The 20,537-nt window shown below is 53.9% G+C and overlaps 1 protein-coding gene across 1 annotated transcript; it reads right to left on the bottom strand.

The window, feature by feature from the left end:
* Nucleotides 1–1,251: 1,251 nt before the first annotated feature.
* Nucleotides 1,252–19,264, bottom strand: CANT1 (calcium activated nucleotidase 1). Its single transcript, XM_066381428.1, has 4 exons — nucleotides 19,142–19,264; nucleotides 9,112–9,766; nucleotides 7,398–7,601; nucleotides 1,252–6,560 (listed from the first exon to the last, which is right to left on the bottom strand). Exons 2-4 carry the CDS (start codon nucleotides 9,698–9,700, stop codon nucleotides 6,190–6,192), a joined length of 1,164 nt encoding a protein of 387 aa, XP_066237525.1. The 5' UTR covers nucleotides 9,701–9,766; nucleotides 19,142–19,264; the 3' UTR covers nucleotides 1,252–6,189.
* Nucleotides 19,265–20,537: the final 1,273 nt, after the last annotated feature.

The following is a 20,537-nucleotide window of genomic DNA, read 5'->3' on the forward strand; positions in this document are numbered from 1 at the left end:
ATTAAGGACGGGTGCGCGAATAATTAGAAGCTGTGTATGTAAGAGATCTCCAATCAGTTCCCAACTTTTTTGGCGATAGTTAAATTGGTGAGGGTGTTAACACCAAAAGTCCCTTCAGGAGGCTAATTCAGTGGGTTCTGTGGCCTGGCCACAGCGGAGAAGAAGAACAGTTTCTTCTTCTTTAGGGAGGGAGATTCCTGTGCCTCCACAGCTGCCCTCAGTCCTCGGAGTGGTCAGATTTGACTATTAGCATCCTAGAAACTCAAGGTCTAGCCACGGAAGGAAAAGGTAAAGTGGATGTGCTCTGGACGTCTCCACGGGCACACACACACTTGGAACGGAAAGTCCCTGACACAGCTGCGGTTTCGGACAGGGAGTCTCAGAGGAAAGAACTCAAGGGAAGGCTGGAGGCAGGGGACTTACTGCACCATGCGCCGAAGTGGGTGGAAGGTCGGAGATCCTGGTTCTTTCTCGGAGGGGACGGAAAGAGGAGCGGTTCTTGTGGACTTCAACTCCTCTCGGGATTTGGCACCAAAATGTAAGGTATTTATCCCCGCTGAGAAGAAAGGAAGGGGCCGGAGCCACCAAGTGTGGAATAACAAAAGGCTTTATTGAGTACAGAGCATGCATCCTGCCCCATGAGGTTCCCTGGCTTCAGGAAAGGTGGAGGCCAGGGAAGTCGCAAGTGGTGACCTGTGTGGGATATTTAAAGAGTCCCTAAGGTGGTCGAGCTAATATGATGTGGTGAAATCTCACTGGCTGGCAGACGGTCCCTGTTTTCCAAAGGGCTCCTGGAAGTTTCTTTTGGCGCGCTTGGTTGTGGGCGGTCCTAGCCAAAGTTCCCGGGTCTGACCTTTCCCATTATCCACCGACCTTACATTAAGTTCCTTTCATTCCTGGTTTGGTAAGTTGTTTTTGTGGTTGTTGTTGGCTTCTCAATCATGAATGTGTGTTGGGTTTTGTCAAATGCCTTTTCTGTGTCTTTTGAGATGATCACATGGCTTTTCCTTTTTAGCTGCTCAATATGGTGACTACATTGGTTTTTGGACATTAAACCAATCCTGTTCTGGAGTAGGCCTCACACGGTTGTGAGGTATTTTCATTTTTATAGATGGCTGGATTCAGCTGCCTAAAGTTTTCCATCTGTGTTCATGAGGAATACTGGTCTGTATTTTTCTATTCTTGTAACATTTGTCTGCTTTGGTATTAGGGTAGCAATGTCCTCATAAATGGAGTTGGGAAGGGTTCCCAGTTCCCTAAATCATGAAAGGTTTTGTGTTGGCTTGGTATTATTTCTTCCTTAAATGTTTGGTATAATTCACCAGTAAAGCCACTAGGGCTTGGAATTTTTTCTCTGTGTGAAGGTATTTTATTTTTGCTATACTTAAATCTTTTAACAACTTTATTTTATTTCATTTTTTATTTTTTGTGACAGAGACAGAGAGACAGAGAGAGGGACAGATAGGGACAGACAGGAAGGGAGAAAGATGAGAAACATCAATTCTTTCTTGCAGCACCTTAGTTGTTCATTGATTGCTTCCTCATATGTGCCTTGACCGTGGGGCTACAGCAGAGTGAGTGACCCCTTGCTCAAGCCAGCAACCTTGGGCTCAAGCCAGCAACCTTGCGCTTCAAGCCAGTGACCTTTGGGCTCAAGCCAGAGACCATTAGACATAACCCCACACTCAAGCCAGTGACCCCGAGGTCATGTCTATGATCCCACATTCAAGCCAGATGAGCCCACGCTCAAGCTGTTGACCTCGAGTTTCAAACCTGGATCTTCTGCGTCCCAGTCCGACGCTCTATCCACTGTGCCACCACCTGGTCAGGCTTACAAGTTTTACTGAGGTATAATTTACCTTGAAATTTACCAAATTAAGATGTATAAAACAAGGCTAACAATTTGGAAAGAAGGTAATCTCAGTTTTTCAGCCAGTTCTGTGGTAGGCAGGTAGACAGACCTGAGCAGAGCAAGCAGTATAGGCCAGGCACAGAAGGTTACCAGCGCGGAAAGCCCCAGGTGCCTAGCAACGGGGAAAACAAGGACCTCACCCCCAGGGTGACCTTTCCTCCCTTCTGTATCACTGGTCATACAGTTTATATCCCCTTCGAGGAGGAACAGACAAGTAATCTGGAGAATAACCCTTAAGCATTAACCCCTAGAGATGACAGCTAGGCCTCAGTTGTGTTTCAGCTCCAGGCCCAGAGAAGCAGCAAAACAAAGACCAGCCAGGCTGACTGCAGGACCAGCTGCACTGACTAATGACCCCTACCCTGGCGCCAACTAATCAGTGGAGAGCATGACCCCAAAAGAACACACCTGGAGAGCTGATGAATGTTTCATTAAGAGCCTCACTGGACCTTCCCTAAAATCCGCACCCTCAAAACCCCTAGGCCTTTGGTCTCGGCTGCTCTCCCTTCCAGGGGCACACCTGTGCCTTTCCCTTCACCCTCCTCCCACTCGTCTTCCCCCGCAGGCGAGTGCCCCTCTCTTGCTCCTAAACTGTAAGCTCCCCAATGAGACTTGCAGCCAGGGGAGCACTAGGCAGTGGCAGCTCGTCCCTGGCTAACCCCCTTTCACCTGTCTCCAGGCCCCCTTGCTCTGGCTTTCTTCCTGCATGGCCAATGAATTCCTTCTTGACTTGCTGCACTTTGTCTCTTGATTGAATTCTCTCTCAAGAAGACAAGAATGGAGGTCTGCTCACTCCCTGTGGACAGTTCTGAGATGACTCCGGTTTTCTCTTTGCACACTGGCCACAGCAGGGCACCAAGCAGGGCTTCCCCACCTGTGCGAGCCTGTGTCAGGACCGATTCCCAGTCCCTCGGGACTCCATGTGCAGTGCCCCCCACCCAGCCCTGTCCTGAACCGCCAAGAACGCCATGTTTCTCCAGTGCAGCCCACAGACACTCTCCGGGCCCCTTGTTCGCCCTCCCTGGCTGTGTGGGCCAGGCTCCCAGTAGGAAGCAGCTCGCGAGCCACATGAGGCTCTTTGGCCCCTTGAGTGTGGCTCTTCCACAGAATACCACGTGCGGGCGCTACCTCGATAAGGAATGTACCTACCTATATAGTTTAAGTTTAAAAAATTTGGCTCTGTTGACTAATGAGTTTGCCAACCACTGGTCTAGACCTTCTGCCTGAGCTACACCTCACGCTGGCTCTCCAGGTCCATTGGGTAATTCCCTTTAGGTGTGTGAAGGCATTCAGTGTTCTCGTGGCTCTATGAATAGTTCTACTGTTACTTCCCTCTCCTGGATGCGGAAATCAAAGTCAGATCACCTAACCAAGGCCACACAGCTAGAAAGGGCTGTGCAGGTTGGGACCCAGGCATGACTTCAGAGCCTGCACTCTTTCATAACCACTAAGACCAAAGAATATCTATCTTTAGGAAAAGTTGGATTCAATGATTCGCTTTCCAGAAAGGCTCCCTGTCTGCAAAGCTGGCTGTTCCACGAACTCCATGGTACAGCAGGACCGACCAGGACAGACCCTCACCCAAGAGAAAGGCAGAGCCACCCTTCAGCAAGAGGTGCAGGCATCACAGCCTCTCCTGAAGCCCTAGCGTGGGGCCCTGGGTGGGGAACTAACCCAGACCAGGAGACAAAAAACCCACAGCCCTCTGCACTTGATTGTTCACAAGACAACGGCTCCAGCAAGGAGCACAATAGTTACAATCACAGCAGCAAGTCTGGGGGGAGGAGTGCGGAAGGGGGGCATTTTAAATATTTCAAAATCACAGATGGCTGAAAATGCAGCTTTCAGGCACCCTGGCTGTGGCAGACATGTCAACCTTCATGCCTCACAAAGGTCTCAACTTGGTGACTGTCACAGTCCCCCAATCTACCTAATTCCCTCTCTTCATTTTTAAATGCACGCTAGCATCACTGCCGTTTAGCAAGAAGGTGGGTCAGGGAGCCCGCCAGGCACTGACATGTCCAGTGGGAGCCCTGTTCGAGAGAAATGTGTATCTGTTAACAGCTCTCTGTTCACTTGCCATGTTTTTCAGTAGAGAAACCCTCGCCGGGCTCCCTCTGGGCAGCTGTGTTAAAGTCTCAAAGTTGAAGCCTGTAAGACAGGGACCCACACAGCAACAGCCAGAGCCAAAAAGCCGCAAGAGTGCAGGATCACAGGCCCTGCACTCTCGCCGGGGGTGAGGTAGCTTCCAGGCAAGAAACACCCCCTGGCTTAATTCCTGGCTGATCTCTGTCCCAAACTGCAGCAGACCAGCGCGGCTCCTAATAACGGTGCGGAATTAAGGAAACACACTTATCAAAACAAAAACGATGGGACCAGGAGGACTCTTCAAAATGCCTGGCAGTATCTGAGTGACCCATAGCCCCAGTTCGCTTTATTATATAGCCATATGCAAATCAAGGACCCTGATACAAAGTTGCACATCCAAGGCTAAGACAGGAACTCTCCCAAGGCATAAAACAGGATACATTAGTGAAATCTACCAACATCTGAAAACAAAGTCAGAGGAAGGGGATGTAAATTGCTTCCAGCAACCTAAGGAAGCAAGTGAAGTGAGTGCAAATACTCAGTATCATAGCCAAATGTGAAGATGGAGGGGGGAGAACTTAAGCCTTTTGCTAAGCCTTGAATCTACAATGGCTTTTTGCCATTTACGGTCCACAACACCAAACCATCTGCTTTAAATCCAAAACATCGAGAAGAGGCCACAGGGACCAAGACAAGCCAATTTGTATGAAGCGTTTCCCCGGAGAGGAGGCTACAAAAATCCCCACTGGAAGAGGAGAGAAAAGGGTGGGGACAGAGAGCACAGGGTGCAGCAAGCCAACAAAGCCTTGTCCACAACCGCTGGGCCAGCAGAGATCCAGGCGCCCACCTGAGTCAATAAAATTCACATCACTCTTGGGAGCCTTTAAAGGTGTGACAGCGTCTGCTGCAGAAGGAGACAGTGTTTTCTTAATCTCTGCATCCTTTGGCCAGGGGCTCACTAGCATTTAAAGACCTGCCTCACTGGCATTGGCTGGCTGGTCCGTGGTAGAGTGTTGGCCCAGCGTGCAGAAGTCTTGGGTTCAATTCTCAGTCAAGGCACACCACCTGCTTCTCCACCCGTTCTCCTTCTCTGTCTCTTCTCCTGCAGCCATGGCTCAGTTGGAGTGAGTTGGCCCTGGGAACTGAGGATGGTTCCACGGCCTCTGCCTCAGGTGCTAAGAAGAGCTTGGTTGCTGAGCAACAAAGCAACACCCCAGATGGGCAGAGCATCACCCCCTAGTGAGCTTGCTGGGTGGATCCCGGTAGGGGAGCATGTGGGAGTCTGTCTCTCTGCCTCCCCTCCCCTCCCCTCACTAAAAAAAACAAACAAAAAAAACCCTGCCTCCCCAGGTACAGCTGCTCAGGTACAGCTTGCTATACAGGGGTGTGGTTTTTAACTGCAGGACTTCCTTCTGTGTGATAAGATTTGGCAGTTCCTTTTCATAAAAAAAGAAATTGCTTTAATTATAATAAGTTAATAATTAAAACTTCAAATACCTATGGAGCCACAGAATTTTCCTGAAGGGAGGAAGTGGAACAGCTGCAGGAAATCAAGATTATCTGATGTGAGGCTTGGGGACAAATGGGTGGGCTAGCAACCTCGCCTGTGGCATTCTGGGGGGATGCATTTCCAGAGGCCTGCCCTCACTCACACAGCCCCCTGATATCCCGCAGTCCCGCAGTGTCAACTGGCCCTTTCCATGCTGGAGGGGAAATTTTAATGCCCAAGGTCCAGGTTGAAGTAGAAAGGGTGGCCCAGAGTTTCTGATGGGCAGGTGCCCTTCAGAGTGCTGTTCCCAGAGGGGGCACAGTGCTTGACACATGGTAAGAGCCCAAGAGAGATTTATTGAACAAAAGAACAACAGAAAGAAAAGAAAGAGAGGTCAGAGGGAAGGGAGAGCATGGCAGAAGTGGGGGTGGGGGGGGACTACTGTACCCGCAGTGATCAGCTTCAACCGCCAGAGGGCAGCACAGAACACTGGACAGCCGCGGAACCAAATGGCCCTCCCCAGCTCCGGGGCCTGAACTCCCTTTACTGGGGGCCTCTAAACAACACACACCTCCGAGTTTCAGGAAGAACAAGAGCAAACAAAACACAAGAAAAGGGCAGTCTTCTGCTGTTTACAAAAATCCTGATTTGGCTGAAACCATCCACCCTGGCCTTGCCTGGTATTTTTAATGTCCATAATTTAAATAAATTCTATTCCTTCATACTTCACACTCCCAACCTTGGTCTCTGGCAGGAGGAAGCGTCCATCAAGTGTGAAGGCCATGATGTAGGTGGCAATCTTGCCGCCATCCTCCTCGGACTTGAGAGCCACAATGATCTGGTCATCGGTGTTGGGGATGAACTTGAAGGAAGAGAAGCCGTGTGTGGGGACGACCTCCCCAACGCGGCTGATGGAGATGTCCTTGAAGTCCAGGGAGGCACTCAGAAGTAGGTTGGTGCCCTTGCGCTCGTCCTCCCTCTCGCTGTAGTGCTCATGGCTGGCCCGGCGCGGCAGGAAGAACCAGCGCTTCAGTATGTCGCTCCAGCAGGCGGACTCGTGGATGAGGTAGCCTGCAGATACATAGCGGAGTCTGTCAGCGCAGGGCCAGGGCGGCATGGCAGCAGGAGGACAGGGACTGGGCCTGCCTGGGACGATGGCCTTGTGCCCAGCATGTGCTTAGACACTGTGGCCTGTGCAAGGGCTTCTGGGCCGGCTAGACCACCATCCAGCTTTCTTTACATCTCCATATTTCCTAGAGGCTTCTGCTGCCTGTTCTCATCATCCACAGTAAACAAGACAACAAGAGCCCATGGAGGCCGTCGTGTCCAGGGCCCTGTCACCCCAGCTGAGCTTCCCTGGAGCTGCTGAGAAGCCACAGCTGCGTGGTCTGTCCTCCTGCTTCCCTGGGTTGATCAGAGCACATGGAGTGCCCAGGGGAGGAGAGCAAGAGGGACAAGCAAGGCTGATCTGTGACCAGAGATGGGATGATTGGGGCAAAACCGCCTTGGAACTGAAGGGCAGCATCAATCACTGCTTTCACATCTAGGGTGGGGAAAATGGCCTATCTGGGGTTCTTAGTCACAGCCCCACAAGCCCAGAGCTGGCCAGGCTGCTCCAAGTATCGCAACTCCTCACCACAAACCAAGATGACTGTGGGAGGCAAGAGAAAGAGCCAGAACTCTGTCTACTTTGTCTTCACTGGTGATGGCCCAGCCCTGGGGGGCCAGCCATGATGGGTTCAGTCTGAGACAGCAGGGGCCAGGAGGTGGGGTGAGTGAGGAGTGTAACAGAAGATGCCTCATTGGCCCCCGTAACACTGGCCGAGGGGAGCAGCCATCAGAGACAGCAAGGATCATCAAATCAAGCAAGAAATTAAACCACTGACACCCCTGGGCCCCAGCTCTTACCTGGGGGATGGATCCCAGCAGCGGCCCGCAGGGCGTTGTAGCTGGACACCCAGTTCTCGTGATCCACGCTGCCCCGGAAACCCACCACCTTCACCCACTCCGGGTTCTCGTTCACCACCTCCCCTGTGGTGGTGGTCCACTCCTTGCCCAGGCCGCCCACATACAGATGCTCGTCCTTTACTGCCAGCCACTCGGCTTTGAAGCCTGGGGACGAGATGGAGGGATCGACTGAGACCACGGCTGACCCCTCTGCTCACCTGGCTCCTGTGGGGTCCAGCCGCCCTGGGCATAAGAAGTCACTCTGGACTTCACTCAAGGCAGTGACCAGAGAGCAGACAGGACAGGCTGTTGCATGCTCCCTTTCTGAGGGTCGGCAGGCGGTGCCACTCTCTAGAACAGACCTAACATTCATACAAGGCAGCTGGCACCTGCCCTCCCACCAGTGTTGTTCCGCTTCCTTCTCTCTGCCCTCCATGGATGATCACGTTTGCCTCTGACAACTTGACCCAGGACTCTGCTGGGACACTTTGTAAAACTGGTTTCAGCCCTGGCCGGTTGGCTCAGTGGTAGAGCGTCAGCCTGGCGTGCAGAAGTCCCGGGTTTGATTCCCAGCCAGGGCACACAGGAGAAGCGCCCATCTGCTTCTCCACCCCTCCCCCTCTCCTTCCTCTCTGTCTCTCTCTTCCACTCCCGCAGCCGAGGCTCCACTGGAGCAAAGATGGCCCGGGCGCTGGGGATGGCTCTGTGGCCTCTGCCTCAGGCGCTAGAATAGCTCTGGTCGCAACAGAGCGACGTCCCGGATGGGCAGAGCATCGCCCCTGGTGGGCGTGCCGGGTGGATCCCGGTCGGGCGCATGCGGGAGTCTGTCTGCCTGCCTCCCCATTTCCAGCTTCAGAAAAATACCAAAAAAAAAAACAACAAAAAAAAACTGGTTTCAACTGCTCCCGCCCTGGTGCCTCACTGCCCTCAGCTCTGACAGGTCTAGCCCACCCCTCATCAGTCTCCTCTGACTCCCAAAGTCCCTGTTTCTCAAGGTACCTCATTCCACCCCAGGAGGCCCGCCGTGGAGACTAGCTTTCTAGAAGGTTTAAACCCACAGCAAGTGCAGTCTCACGGAGGCAGCGATCAATTCCTGCCTCTGCCAACGCCTTCCTGTCGCCTCCGTCTGAAGGCCTCGGCCCCCAGGCTCCCTCAGGCTGCCTCCCCGCAGAAGGCAGTGACCTCTTTCTGGCACATGGCAGAGCCATGGGGCATGGCTGTGCTCGGAGGTTGGCTTCCACTTGAGTGGGGTCACTGCTCAGACTTCCTTGCTGGGCAGGAAAAGTGCACCTTCTCTGTAAGGTCTCAGTTCAAAGTGACAACAATCTGGCCCTATAGCTTCATAGGGAAGGTACCTCGAGGGTGTTTAAGACCTAAAGGGACACATCCCCAGAGGTGCTGAGGGCAGTATGGGACAGAGCCCTGAAACCCATGCTAGAAGGAACCTTCTTCACAGCCCTTTAGTAACCAGCTCACACTCCTAAAAACTGCTCTGACCTGCAGTCCCCGTCAGCCTGCGTTCCCAGGCTGGGGGCCACGGGTCAGAAGCAGGAGTCATATTCCCCTGGATATGTGAATGCTTTACCCTGGGCATGCAAACCAAGCCAGTGACAGTCATCCCGTGACTGTCCCCAGCACCTCAAACAAGTCCAGGAGACAGAGCTGGCTCACTCACCTTTGCCCACGGTTCCATCGCCATCGGACAGGATCACCCAGGGCACAGCCTTGGTGCCTTCGATCTGGTAGACAACCCCAGTCCGGTCATCCACAGAGTAAAGCTTCCCATTGAAGACGATCAGGTCAGATAGCTCCATGCCCCGCCCCTTTTCCGCCAGGTGGGACTCGAGGACCCTGTGGCCTTTGTCCCACTCCACGGCCACCTTGTCCCCACTGCTGGACAAGGTGAGGTAGCCCTTCTTTAGGTAACTGAACCAAGTGTTTTCCTCTTGAGCCTTTGACTCCGTGTCCAGATCTGCAATGAGTGCGATTCGGTACCGGGTCCCACCTGGCATCCTCTGGGGGACAGACAGGGGGTAGGTGTCATTGTACCGGTCAGCAGATGCCTGGCTGAGCCTCCAGTCATGGGCGCTGGGCACAGGGGGCCTGCCTGGGGCCGGGTGGTGGGAGTAGAGCAGCCAGAGGATGGCGGCACCCACGAAGGACAGCAGGATCACCTTCCAGCGGGGGCGGAAGCGGGGATCCGTGGCCTTGGTCATGGACGCCAGCATGGGAAGGCCCCCCACACTTATCCAGAGGGAGTGCATAAACTCACTCCATCCTGGTGGCTGCAGGGCTGGCGGGCGGGTGGCCCAACGAAGGGCCAGCAGGACCTGCACACCAGGGAGGGAGGAGAGGTCACAACCTGGAAACATGGTGGTTCCTCAATCACCTGCAGGGGCCGGGTTAGAAGGCTGCCTTGTCCAGAACAAACAGTACTGCCATGACATGACATGGTGGCCACTGTTACCTCCTCGGCTTCCTCAAACCCTAATGGTAGCTATATCTCTACCCTTACTCAGCAAGGTGAGAAGTCTGCCCAGAACAAAACCATTCATCTGCTCAGACCCAGCTGGCCAGACGGAGGGCTCAGACAGACGGTCTGCACGGGTTGGAGCCTTGCAGTCCTGGGGGGGGGGGTGCTGCATGGCAGGAGGACAGAGAGGGCCCAGACCTGTGTTTCCATCACCTCATTTGGGAAGTCCTCCCTGACGGCTCTGCTCCTGACTGCGCCCTCCACTCCCTCCCTGGCCTCAACCACCACCCGACACCATGTCGCACAGTTAGTTATCTTTGTTTATTCCATCCCCAGCTCCTACAAAAGCGCACACAGCGGACACCTGCTCATGTGGGTGAGTCTTCATTTCCTGCTAGTTAGGTTTCCAAAATATTCAAGTAAGTACAATACGGACTCAAGCCAAACAGAAATACTTGTTTTTGGTAACATCTGTCCCTTAGCACCTTTCTGTTAATGCCAGTGACTGAGGCCCGAGTCTGGATGCCCTCAGGGGCTAGCGCCCAGTGTACCAGCACACTGGCTCCACAGGACAGCTGGGCTCACTGGGGAGCCTGGCCGGGCCTTGGGCTCCTGGCCCAGAGCCAGGCATGAGGCCTCCACTGGAGGGTGGCTACCAGAGATGACAGCGCTTCACCACCTGTCCCCTCCTCACATCCCCAGCTCAGATTATGGCATGGCCATGGCGGCACCTAGCCAGCATCTAGATCTGGGGCAGCCACCACGATGGGAGCGGACTGGGTAGAACATCGCAGGGCTGTTGGGCTTGTCTGCCTCCTCCCTCACGACCATCCAGGGCAGGACATCAGGGCTGCTCCTCACTGCCAGGCAGCAGCTGGGCAGGGCACAGGGGCTTGGGGCTTTGTGCCTCCACTCTGGAACCACTATGCAGACCCTGTGCACTGGCTCCAAGGATGGGAAGCACAGTTCAGGCTCCCTGGGGAAGCCAGTCCTTCTTTGTTTTGGCCACAGGGTCAGGTGCAGAGATGGGGCCTCTCAGGAGCCAGCAGGGATGTGGGGCCTGATGCCCAGAGTGAGCTGTGCAGGGCGCCCTCCTCCCTGGGATGGGCTCCCTCATGGCCGCAGAGCTGGTGGCTGTGGCTTTCACACTGGGACACAAGTCCCAGACCCGCCATAGTTCATGAGTCTATCTCGGCCCCACATTGCCATGAGCTCTCAACCCATTCACAACTGCGCCCACATTTCTAACACACGTTCTAGACCTAAGATTTAAACCTAAGTCTTACTGCCCTCTCCCTTCAAACCTGTCCCCAAATCGCCCCTTAGGAACAGTGCTGGTGATGCAGGCTGTCGTAACTGCAGGTGCCCACATCAAAACTTTCAGCGAAACCCTAGGAGACGCTCTTTCTTGCAGGAACATTACACTGGAGAGTGAGTTATGAACCATCACCACTTCAAAAAACAGGCATGGCCATGACCTCCTTCCCCAATAACAGCTCCATCGGCAGGGCCTGTGGACTCCCCCGCGGCCCCTTCCCGCCTGTACCACAGGTGTCACAGAGCTCCCATTAGCCCATGCTGCCAATGCTTCTTCCCCCTGCCCCCCCAATTCATTCAACCTGCAGCTGTGACACCTGCTATTTGAGTCCACAGGACAGAGTCCCTGCCTGTTTTCATGGCCCCAGCCCAGACCTCGTCCTCCCCAAAGAGCTGGCTCCTCTGCTTGGGCCTCCCTGGCCCATGTCTTCCCAAGGCAGGGCTCACTGTCCCCTGCCCCAAGACTTGTCCTGGCTCTTCACATAGCTGCCTCAGAAAGACTCCCCGCCCCACTGCACTCCATAACGACTTCTGTGCTGCCCCACCTCAGGGACAAGGACAGCCCGCTGCTATCACCGGGGTGCAGTGGGAACTCAGGGAGAACACACCACTTCCTCCATAGCCCCATACTCCTGCCCTGTGCCCCACCTTTGTCACACACAAGCTCACATACTGGACCAGCCCCAAGGTCGAGCTGCCCAGCTGTCAGGGCTGCAGGTGCAGGAGACACATGCTGTCATCGCTGTGACATGCCAGCCTCTCTGCCCTGTTGACTCCCTCCATTCCGAGACACCATCCCATGTCACTGTGATCTCGTCATCTCTGCTACCCACTCACTCATGGCAGGGCAGTAAGTACTGTGGATGAACGGTGAATCATGATGCTGTCTATAGCCTGGCACCTGTCCCTGCACTCCCATATCACCCTCCTGTCCCTCCTGGCTGCTCAGTGCCAGGGGTGCCCCTGCTTCCCAGAGATGATGACCAACAGGCCTGCTCCTGAGGCCGAGAGCAGACCCCCAGGGGCCCAGCAGCGAGGACAGGACCCGTGTGGTGCCGCTTTGCAGGTCCTCCTCCTGCCTGCCTCTTCTCAGCCCCTGAGACCAGCTCCTACCCTGCTGCCCACTTCTGAATCGACCTGTCTGCAGGGTTGTACCCCTACTGTGAGGGCTCCCCACACCTTCCAGGCCAGTGTGACTAGCCACCCGCAGGAACCTGGGACAGGTTCCCGCTCCAGAACTTACTGACCTGGCTGAGAGTGCTGCCAGCTATCAGGAGTCACCCTGAGCAGCAGTCCTATCACCTTCTCACCTCTTCTCATCACCTATCCACACCCCAGCTCTGGAGTCTGGTCCCAGGCCCTTGGCCTCTGTCCTGGTCCTGTCTCACCTTGGCCTTCTGTTGACCCAGACTACCCAGAGATCCAACCTGAGCTCTGTCATTTGCCAGCTGTGTGACCTCACTTCCCTGAGCCTCAGTTCCTTCATGTGTAAAGTGTGGATCTAACAGTGCTGACTTCCCAGAGCCACGCTGCCAGCGCGTCAGATGCTGCAGGACTTAGTGCTAACTGCTCTTGTGCGACTGCCACCCTCCCCCCCTGCCAGGGGGCCGGCAGGAAGTGGCTGGCCCACTCCTGTGAGTTCCAGCATGGGTGTAGTCAGGACTGAACAGCCTTTGAATCTTTCTGTCCTGCCACACGGCACAAAGTGCACAGACCTGGCCTAGAGCCTCTCAGTCACCCTCCACACAACTGCCAGATGAGTTTTCTGAAATGTGAGGCTGGACTAGAATTCTCACTGGATTCCAGTGTCCCCCAAGGACAAACTCCTCAGCTGCAGACAAAGCCTCACATCCTCCTGTGGGCTCAGCTGGGCTACGAACCATTCCACAGGTGTACCCCTACCCCCGATACTGATCTCTGACCACATGGAACTATCTAGAAGTCCCTGGCTGTGCACCATGGTAAGTTGGGCATCCACGGTTGCTCCTCCAGCCCTGTCTTTTGTGATGTGCACCCTCAATAAGCTCCCTCCTGTGGGAGGCTGACCCTGGACTTGAAGGTGCCAGGGAGCGATCCCTGAACCTGGGAAGTCCCTGAACAGGGCAAGACTTCACAGAGGAGACAAGTCAAGGATCTTGAGATGGGGAGATTACCCTGGTGGGCTCTAACTGAAATCACAGGTGTCCTTACAGAAGGGGGCCGAGGGAGACTGCCAGTGATAGAATAGGAAAAGGCCAGGTGTTTGCGGAGGCAGACTGGAGGGATGTGGCCACAGCCAGGAAACGCCAGGGGACTCAGAAGCTGGAAGAGGCAAAGCTAGACAGTCCCAAGCATCTGGAGGGAGCAGAGCCCCGCTGAGCCTTCATTTCAGCCTGGTGGCACTAGTGTTGGGTTTCTGGCCTCCTGAATGATGAGAGAATGAATGTGCAGTTTTCAGCCACCAGGTTTGTGGTGACTCCTTATGGCAGCCCTAGAAACAAACAGACGTACCTGCCGATACATTGTTCTTGCGCTGCTTCTACTGGGGACATGGCTCTGCAACAGCTTGTACCACACAGGATGGCAGCCACCTGCTTCCTCGGGGACCCTGAGCTCCTGAAGGGCAGAGCTCTGCTGGGTCAGGGTGGCTCCCCAGAACCTAACAGGGGTGAGATGGGGTGGAATATCTGGGTGCAGCCACCTTTTGTTAAATAAAAAAATGACTGCTTCCGGGACAGCAGAGCTGTAACTTCACCTTTCATCTGGGCCGACCAGCCTGGTGTTCACCCTCGGGCTGAAACCCCAGGAGGGACTTTTATTTTGTGAGAAAGTACATTTCCAATCAGATGCCCTTTGGTCTGTTCCCCACCCCACACAGCTTCCACATCTGAGACTGATAGCAAACTGCCCACAGCGTCTTCTTGCTGGAGCTTGGGCAGAGCAGAGCTTGCGTTTTTATTTAAAACAAATGAACAAAACACCCACAAACCTGCTAGCCACGCACCCCAACAGACACGAGCCAGTGCAGGGGAGAGGTAAAACGGACCAAGCCGTTCCCTGAAACAGGCCCTTTGGAGGCTTCTGTCCTTACCTAGAATCCTCAAAGGTCTAAGCAGTTTAATGCTTTATTGTGACAAGAAGTCTGTCAGCTCTACTATCTGCAGCATAATTGGCCGATTTTACATTACTTGGAAAATTAAGGACCAATTTCCTACAGTAAAACGTCACAGGTTCTTGGGCAGGCTAGGCTCACCTGTTCAGGTGGGCCTGTAAACAAGTTTTCTCCCGGTCAGAACCCTCAGGGGGATGGCGCCCTGCTGGCTCCCTCTCTCTGAGCCCCGCTGCAGGGCAACACCCCTGGAAAGAGGGGGCATGAGGATGGACAACCAAACAAAGGCCCAGCCCCTCCCGCCCTCCCACGGTTTAGGGTGGTCTGTCCTGAGAACGGCTCACAGACATGCATGCATTTCTGGCGTTGTCACACCAGTATTTCCTTACAGAGCAGGCCTACCCAGGAGGGCACAGGCTGTCTATCAGCTCCCCAGTGGTTCCCAGACCCCCGAGCAGCACCCAGGGAGACGCCACTCTGCCCCAGGAGTGAGCGGCCTTCAACTCTGGGTTAAGAGGGTGGGCTCAGACACCCTGCCTTCCTGAGTCATCCTCAGGCCTGCCGCCAGGCTCTGCACAGGCTCAGATGAAAGGCGGACAGCCATTCCTGACAGCCAACAGCCAGGAGGGTGGCTTTCTCAGGCTTCCTTCAGGAGAGGTCCGCGCAGGTGGCAGAACAAACAGATTGAATGGGCTCCTCCCTGCCAGGATCTGGGGAGAGCAGGACAGGACCCAGAAGGGGGATAAGGAGGCTCCTCCCAGCTCCCTGCCTCTGCACAGGTGCAGCGCTCTGGTCCCAGGACCTCCTGCAGAGCAGCTGCCTTCCTTCTCACCATGTCCCTGATGGTCCTAAAGAGCCTGTTTCCAGATAGCAGTCCCCGCTCTGCTCATGGTCAACGTGCTCTTCCTGACTGAATAGGAAGCAAACCCCTTGTCCTCTAAGACTCTTTGGAGGCAAGACAGAGGCCAAGGCCTCGGGCAGCAGTGCTGACAGGTTTGAGAATGCTCTCTGGGTCCTACTAAACCCTGCCTCTCCCTCCACCCCCTTACTCGGCATTCACCACTCACCGAATCAAGTTAAACACAGTTCAGGGTAACTCATTTCTCAGCCCTCTGTCAACCACCCACAAGGAGAGTGTATTAGTTTTCCGTTGTTGCTATCACGTCACTGCAAATTCTGAAAGCTTAAATACCAGTTACCTTGCAGCCATGAGGGACGGAAGTCTGACAGGGGCTAAAATCAAGGGCTGGTCCTTTCCCAGGCTCGAGGGGAGAATCTGTTTCCTCGCTGTTTCCAGCTGCCAGTGGCAGTTCACATCCTTTGGCTTGTGGCCCCTTCCTCTATCTCAAAGCCAGCAATGTTGAAACTCTCTGTGCCTTTCTGCCCTCTTCCTCTGTAAGGACCCTGTGGTCACACTGGGTGTTCCCAGGCAATCCAGGATGATCTCCCTGGATAAGCACCCTAAATTCCAGCTGTTCCCTTCATCCGTCTTTGCTATGTAATATCTCTGCAGGTTCTGGGGGTTAGGATGTGGACATCCTAGGGACAGGGAAAGGACCTCCACTGTGTCCCAAAGGCCAGGAGCATTCACACACAGTTCTGTTGGCGTCAGTCTCTCTGCAGGTTGCACTTCCTGAATAGCAGCAGGGCTGGGCATACTCAGTTGGCTTCATCAGTGATACACTTGGAGGACTTTCAGCAAAAGAGTTGCCCTCTCAGTTGAAAGTGCTGTCCCAAACAACACTACACATCATTGGGGTTATTTTCTGGAACCAGAAAGGGGTGCAGTAATCCCCTGATCAGCCCAAATCAGGACTGCTCCCACAGATAGTGAATGCACCTGCCTGGACCCACCTTACTGCTGCTGTCCTCGGTGCTAGGCTTCTGGAGTACAGTGAGTCCTCAGAGTCATTCTGCATGGGCTCCAACCTCACACTCACTCCCACGCTGTCACCCTAACTGTACCTGGTCTGCATCCCATGGACACATGGCCCATCTTGAGCCCCACTCCTGCCTCATTTCCCATGAACCCCCAACCCTATGCTTGGGAACCCAGAGCTGTGGGTTTCATTTACTGAAGGCACTGACTACAAATAAATTTGTGGGATTCAAAAGAAAGGCAGACAAAAGAGAAATCGAACATCTTCCCAAACAGATTTCTCTAGTATCAAGATTTTTTTCCTAAGCAATTGTCTTGGTCCAAATCAACATAAAAGTCTGGATTAATCAATGTAAAAGTTTTAAATTCCCTTAATGTTGGCATTTACTAAGAGCTTCCAGAAATCATCACAGTTCAATGTTTTCAATGAAAGAAAAAGAATAATCACTGTCTTTTTTTTTTTTACACCCACCCAATATCCTGTATACTTTTCCACAAAAGTCTTACAATTGAAATGACCTCCTTGTCATGAAACTGATCCATTTCAGAACTCTGGACCATACTGCCAGGTCTGAGACAGTCATTTTCTTTTTAAATTTTTTATTAATTTTAATGGAGTGACATTGATCAACCAGACAGTCTTTGCTTTTTAAAGAGAAAACACAACAACAGCATTTATCCCCTACCCTATGTGGTTGCCGGCTGCCCTGATGATCACTGCCTGCTGGGAAAGTCCTGAGACTCAGATGAAAGGGACCACCCTGGCCGGTTGGCTCAGTGGTAAAGCGTCGGCCTGGCGTGCAGAAGTCCCGGGTTCGATTCCTGGCCAGGGCACACAGGAAAAGCGCCTATCTGCTTCTCCACCCCTCCCCTTCTCCTTCCTCTCTGTCTCTCTCTTCCCCTCCCACAGCCGAGGCTCCATTGGAGCAAAGATGGCCTGGGCGCTGGGGATGGCTCCTTGGCCTCAGCCCCAGGCACTAGAGTGTCTCTGGTCGCGACAGAGCGACGCCCCAGAGGGGCAGAGCATCGCCCCCTGGTGGGCAGAGTATCGCCCCTGGTGGGCGTGCCGGGTGGATCCCGGTGGGGCGCATGCGGGAGTCTGTCTGACTGTCTCTCCCCGTTTCCAGCTCCAGGAAAATACAAAAAAAAAAAAAAAAAAGATGAAAGGGGCCGTGTGTATCTGTGGGAACTCGCACACGTGTACCCCACAAAGGCCACCTTCAGGAGTGGTGGTGAACACACCACCAGAGCAAGACCTGCTTGTACTGCACCCAGGACTCTCCTCACTCCTTTGGGGCTTGGGAGACGTGACCAATTAGGTACACAGGTGGGCTGGTGGGGTGGGGGAACATCCTCAAGTACCAACAGCCTAAACCAACACAGTTACCGTAACTACTTTGGGGTACACCTTTAGGGGAAGAAAGGAGACATGTAGCTCATGGAAGGTATCATGTGATCAGATTTACACCTTGAGTGAGGGGTCATACAATGACACAAAGTGATACCTGTACAGTTGGAGTATGTGATTCCTTCCCCACCCTGTGTCAAAACATTGCCTTTGTAGTCAAGTTAATTTGGACGAGAAAAAGAGCAAGCAGACCGAGAATCCTCTGTCCCCAGACCACTGCGGTGGCCTCTGACAGTACCTAAACCAATGACGCTTCATCTGGTGCTCTCCTAGGAGACACTCTGGCTGCACAGGACAGACATCCCTACGAGGTCGGAGGGGAGAAGGCTGGCCCGTTACTGTGCCTTTCAGCAGGGTAAGCAGGGCCTGAATAGAAGGTGCATTGAGGCCAGCAGGGAGGGGCACCAGGAAGCCACAGGCTGCTCTGGAAGAAGCCCCACCTTGTCCACAGCCCCGGGCTGAACTTTTCCCAATGAGAGGCCTGTGGGGAGGAGCTGTGCACTAGAGGAAGGTGTGCAGCCCTGCCCAGGAAGATCTGCTTCAATGAAGCTCCCCAAAGAGAGAGGAAGAAACAGCTGCAGAGACTGTCCCCCACCCCACCCCACCCCCAGCTCCTGAAGGACTGCAGCCCCTGCTCTCTTTCCATGGGCCCTTCTGTGTGACAATGCTTTCTTCAAGGGTTGGCCCTTCCACCAAAGAGCCAGTGAAATTCAGTCCACAATAGCACATACGTGTTTCCAAACCTGTGCTTTGTTGAAAACGTGGTAGAAAAGCTGCCAAGCATATACCCTCAGATGGGAATGAGAAATGGGGCTGGCGTGCTAAACAACAGTGCTCTCCTGGGCAACAAGAGGGTGCTTGGGAGAAAGAAGAGTGATCACAGGTGCCTGCCAAGCCTAGGGACAGAGAACAAGGGGAAGCCACCAAGCAGCAAAGATGAGCAAGGAGGTCCCCAGGGATGAAGGGGTCCAGCCAGACAGAAGAGGGAGGAAAAGGAGGGGAGGGAAGGAGGAAGGTGGGTAGTCTGGGTGCAAAGGAAAGAGCTGTGCTGAGAAGAAGAGAAGAAGGCCCCCCGCAGGGTTGGGGGGTGGGGCGAAGACGGCTGGCCCGCTTCAGGTGTGACAAAGTAATAGACAGAGGAGGCCCTGCACAGGTCAGAGTAGGGGTACTGAGATTAGAGGGGGGCCGGAAAGGACTGTCATCAGCTGTCCCACACGAATCAGGAAGGGAATACGTCCATCAGGGTCAGAGGAGGCACGGGCCCCCCGCAAGTCAGAGGCGCCCTAAATCAAGAGGGGGCAGGAGTTCCCAAGTCAGGGGGGAGGTGTCCGCCACCCGTCGGAAGGAGGAGACAGTTCTTCAGAGTCAGAGGGAGACCAACCCCAGTTTGAGCGTAGAGCTGACCTACAGGTCAGGGGCCCGGATAGGTTAGATACGGAGGGAGGGCAGGACGCGGCAGGGTTGGAGGGCGACAGCAGGTGCCGGGGCAGGCCCATCGCGAGCGAGAGCGCAAGCGGCCGCGGGAATAGTCGTCACTCACCCAGCGAGGGTTTGCTCCGGACCCCGCGGATGTCAGGACCTCTCTGCGGGCAGGGCCAGGACCGAGCGGCCGACTTCCGCCCGGCGCGCTCACCCCACCTCCGGGCAACACGCTCCCGGCAGCCTCTGCTCTGCGGCTGCGCGCCGGGCGCGGAAGTGGTTGCTGGGAGTTGTAGTTTTTGTTACACCGCGAGCGGGAGGAGGGGCCGTGGGCTCCGGAAGGGCGGGAGGGACTTCTGGGCCGCCTACCTGCAGGTTCCTTTCACCGCCATGTTCAAGAACATCGAGCAGAGATGGGAGGGGGAAGAGGTGAAGCCTGCTGGGGAGGGAGGTTATCATTCCTGGAGCCTCATTGTGAGAGGCCCACTCCTCCTTGGTTCTTCCAAGGACACATGTCAAAATGTTGATCAGTTTCCAAAGCAAAGATCAGGGCACAGATATACTCGCTGGAGCGGCCTGGGCGGAGTTGGTTCTCCTGTCTTGCAATCAACAGAAGGGTCTCTGATTCCCAGAGGTGTATTTAACCGCGGGCACACCGGGCTCACACCCTGAGCCCTGACTTCTGACGGCCCCGCAAAACCCCAACTTGACACTTTTTTCTAATGTAAGGGGCCCAATATTTTCTTCTGTGCTGGGGGCCTCAACCAACCTTAATCTGCCTCTGCTGATTCCTCCAGTTTCTCCAGCTCCTGGAGCTATTTTAATGTAATATGTTCAAAGGTACTTCTGCCTCTCACCGCCAAAGTCCTGCAAGATGCTCATTTTAGAAATCCTGATTAAAAGCCTGGTAGTAGCAAAGCAGCATACAGGAGCATGGCTGGAGGGTGCATCAGTGTTTGAGGGCCTGCACCTCCCCCTGTGCATGCATGCAACATCTCTGGGTCTCCCCAGAAAGTAACAGATTCACAAAGGAAATTTCAAGTTATATAAATTAGGCACAGAGAAAAATAACCCTCCCTTCCATCATTGTACACCTACCAATGGGGAAGGGATGGGCTATTTTTTAAAAACAGCACTGAGATGTTCAGCATGTGCAGAAGAAGCATGGGGGTGTCTGCATTCCCTCCCCAGAGGCAAATATTATTGCATGTTTCTTTGTTTTAAAAAATATTTCCATTGTTTTGGGAGAAGGAGAGGAAGGGGGAGAGAAAGAGAGAGAGAGAGAGAGAGAGAGAGAGAGACATCTACTCATTGTTCCACTTAGTTCCATTTAGTTGTGTACTCATTGGTTGCTTCTCCTATGTACCCTGACTGGGGATCCAACCCATGACCTCTGCACGCCCGGAAGATGCTCTACTACCAGGTCAGGACCTATTACTAGGTTCTTGTGGTTATTCTTACAGATATTTGGTGACACACAAACAAATCATAAACACATATATTAAATTACTTTTTAA

Source organism: Saccopteryx leptura, chromosome 4 (assembly GCF_036850995.1).
Source record: "Saccopteryx leptura isolate mSacLep1 chromosome 4, mSacLep1_pri_phased_curated, whole genome shotgun sequence".
Classification (NCBI taxonomy): Eukaryota; Metazoa; Chordata; class Mammalia; order Chiroptera; family Emballonuridae; genus Saccopteryx; species Saccopteryx leptura.

Bases quoted from the DNA above. Each gene is read 5' to 3' on its own strand.
- CANT1 (XM_066381428.1), bottom strand. From the start codon at position 9,700: ATGCACTCCCTCTGGATAAGTGTGGGGGGCCTTCCCATGCTGGCGTCC. The intron at 7,602-9,111 runs GTGAGTGAGCCA...TCTCGTCCCCAG, and splicing joins CGATGGAACCGTGGGCAAAG to GCTTCAAAGCCGAGTGGCTG. The intron at 6,561-7,397 runs GTAAGAGCTGGG...ATGTATCTGCAG, and splicing joins TGCTGGGATCCATCCCCCAG to GCTACCTCATCCACGAGTCC.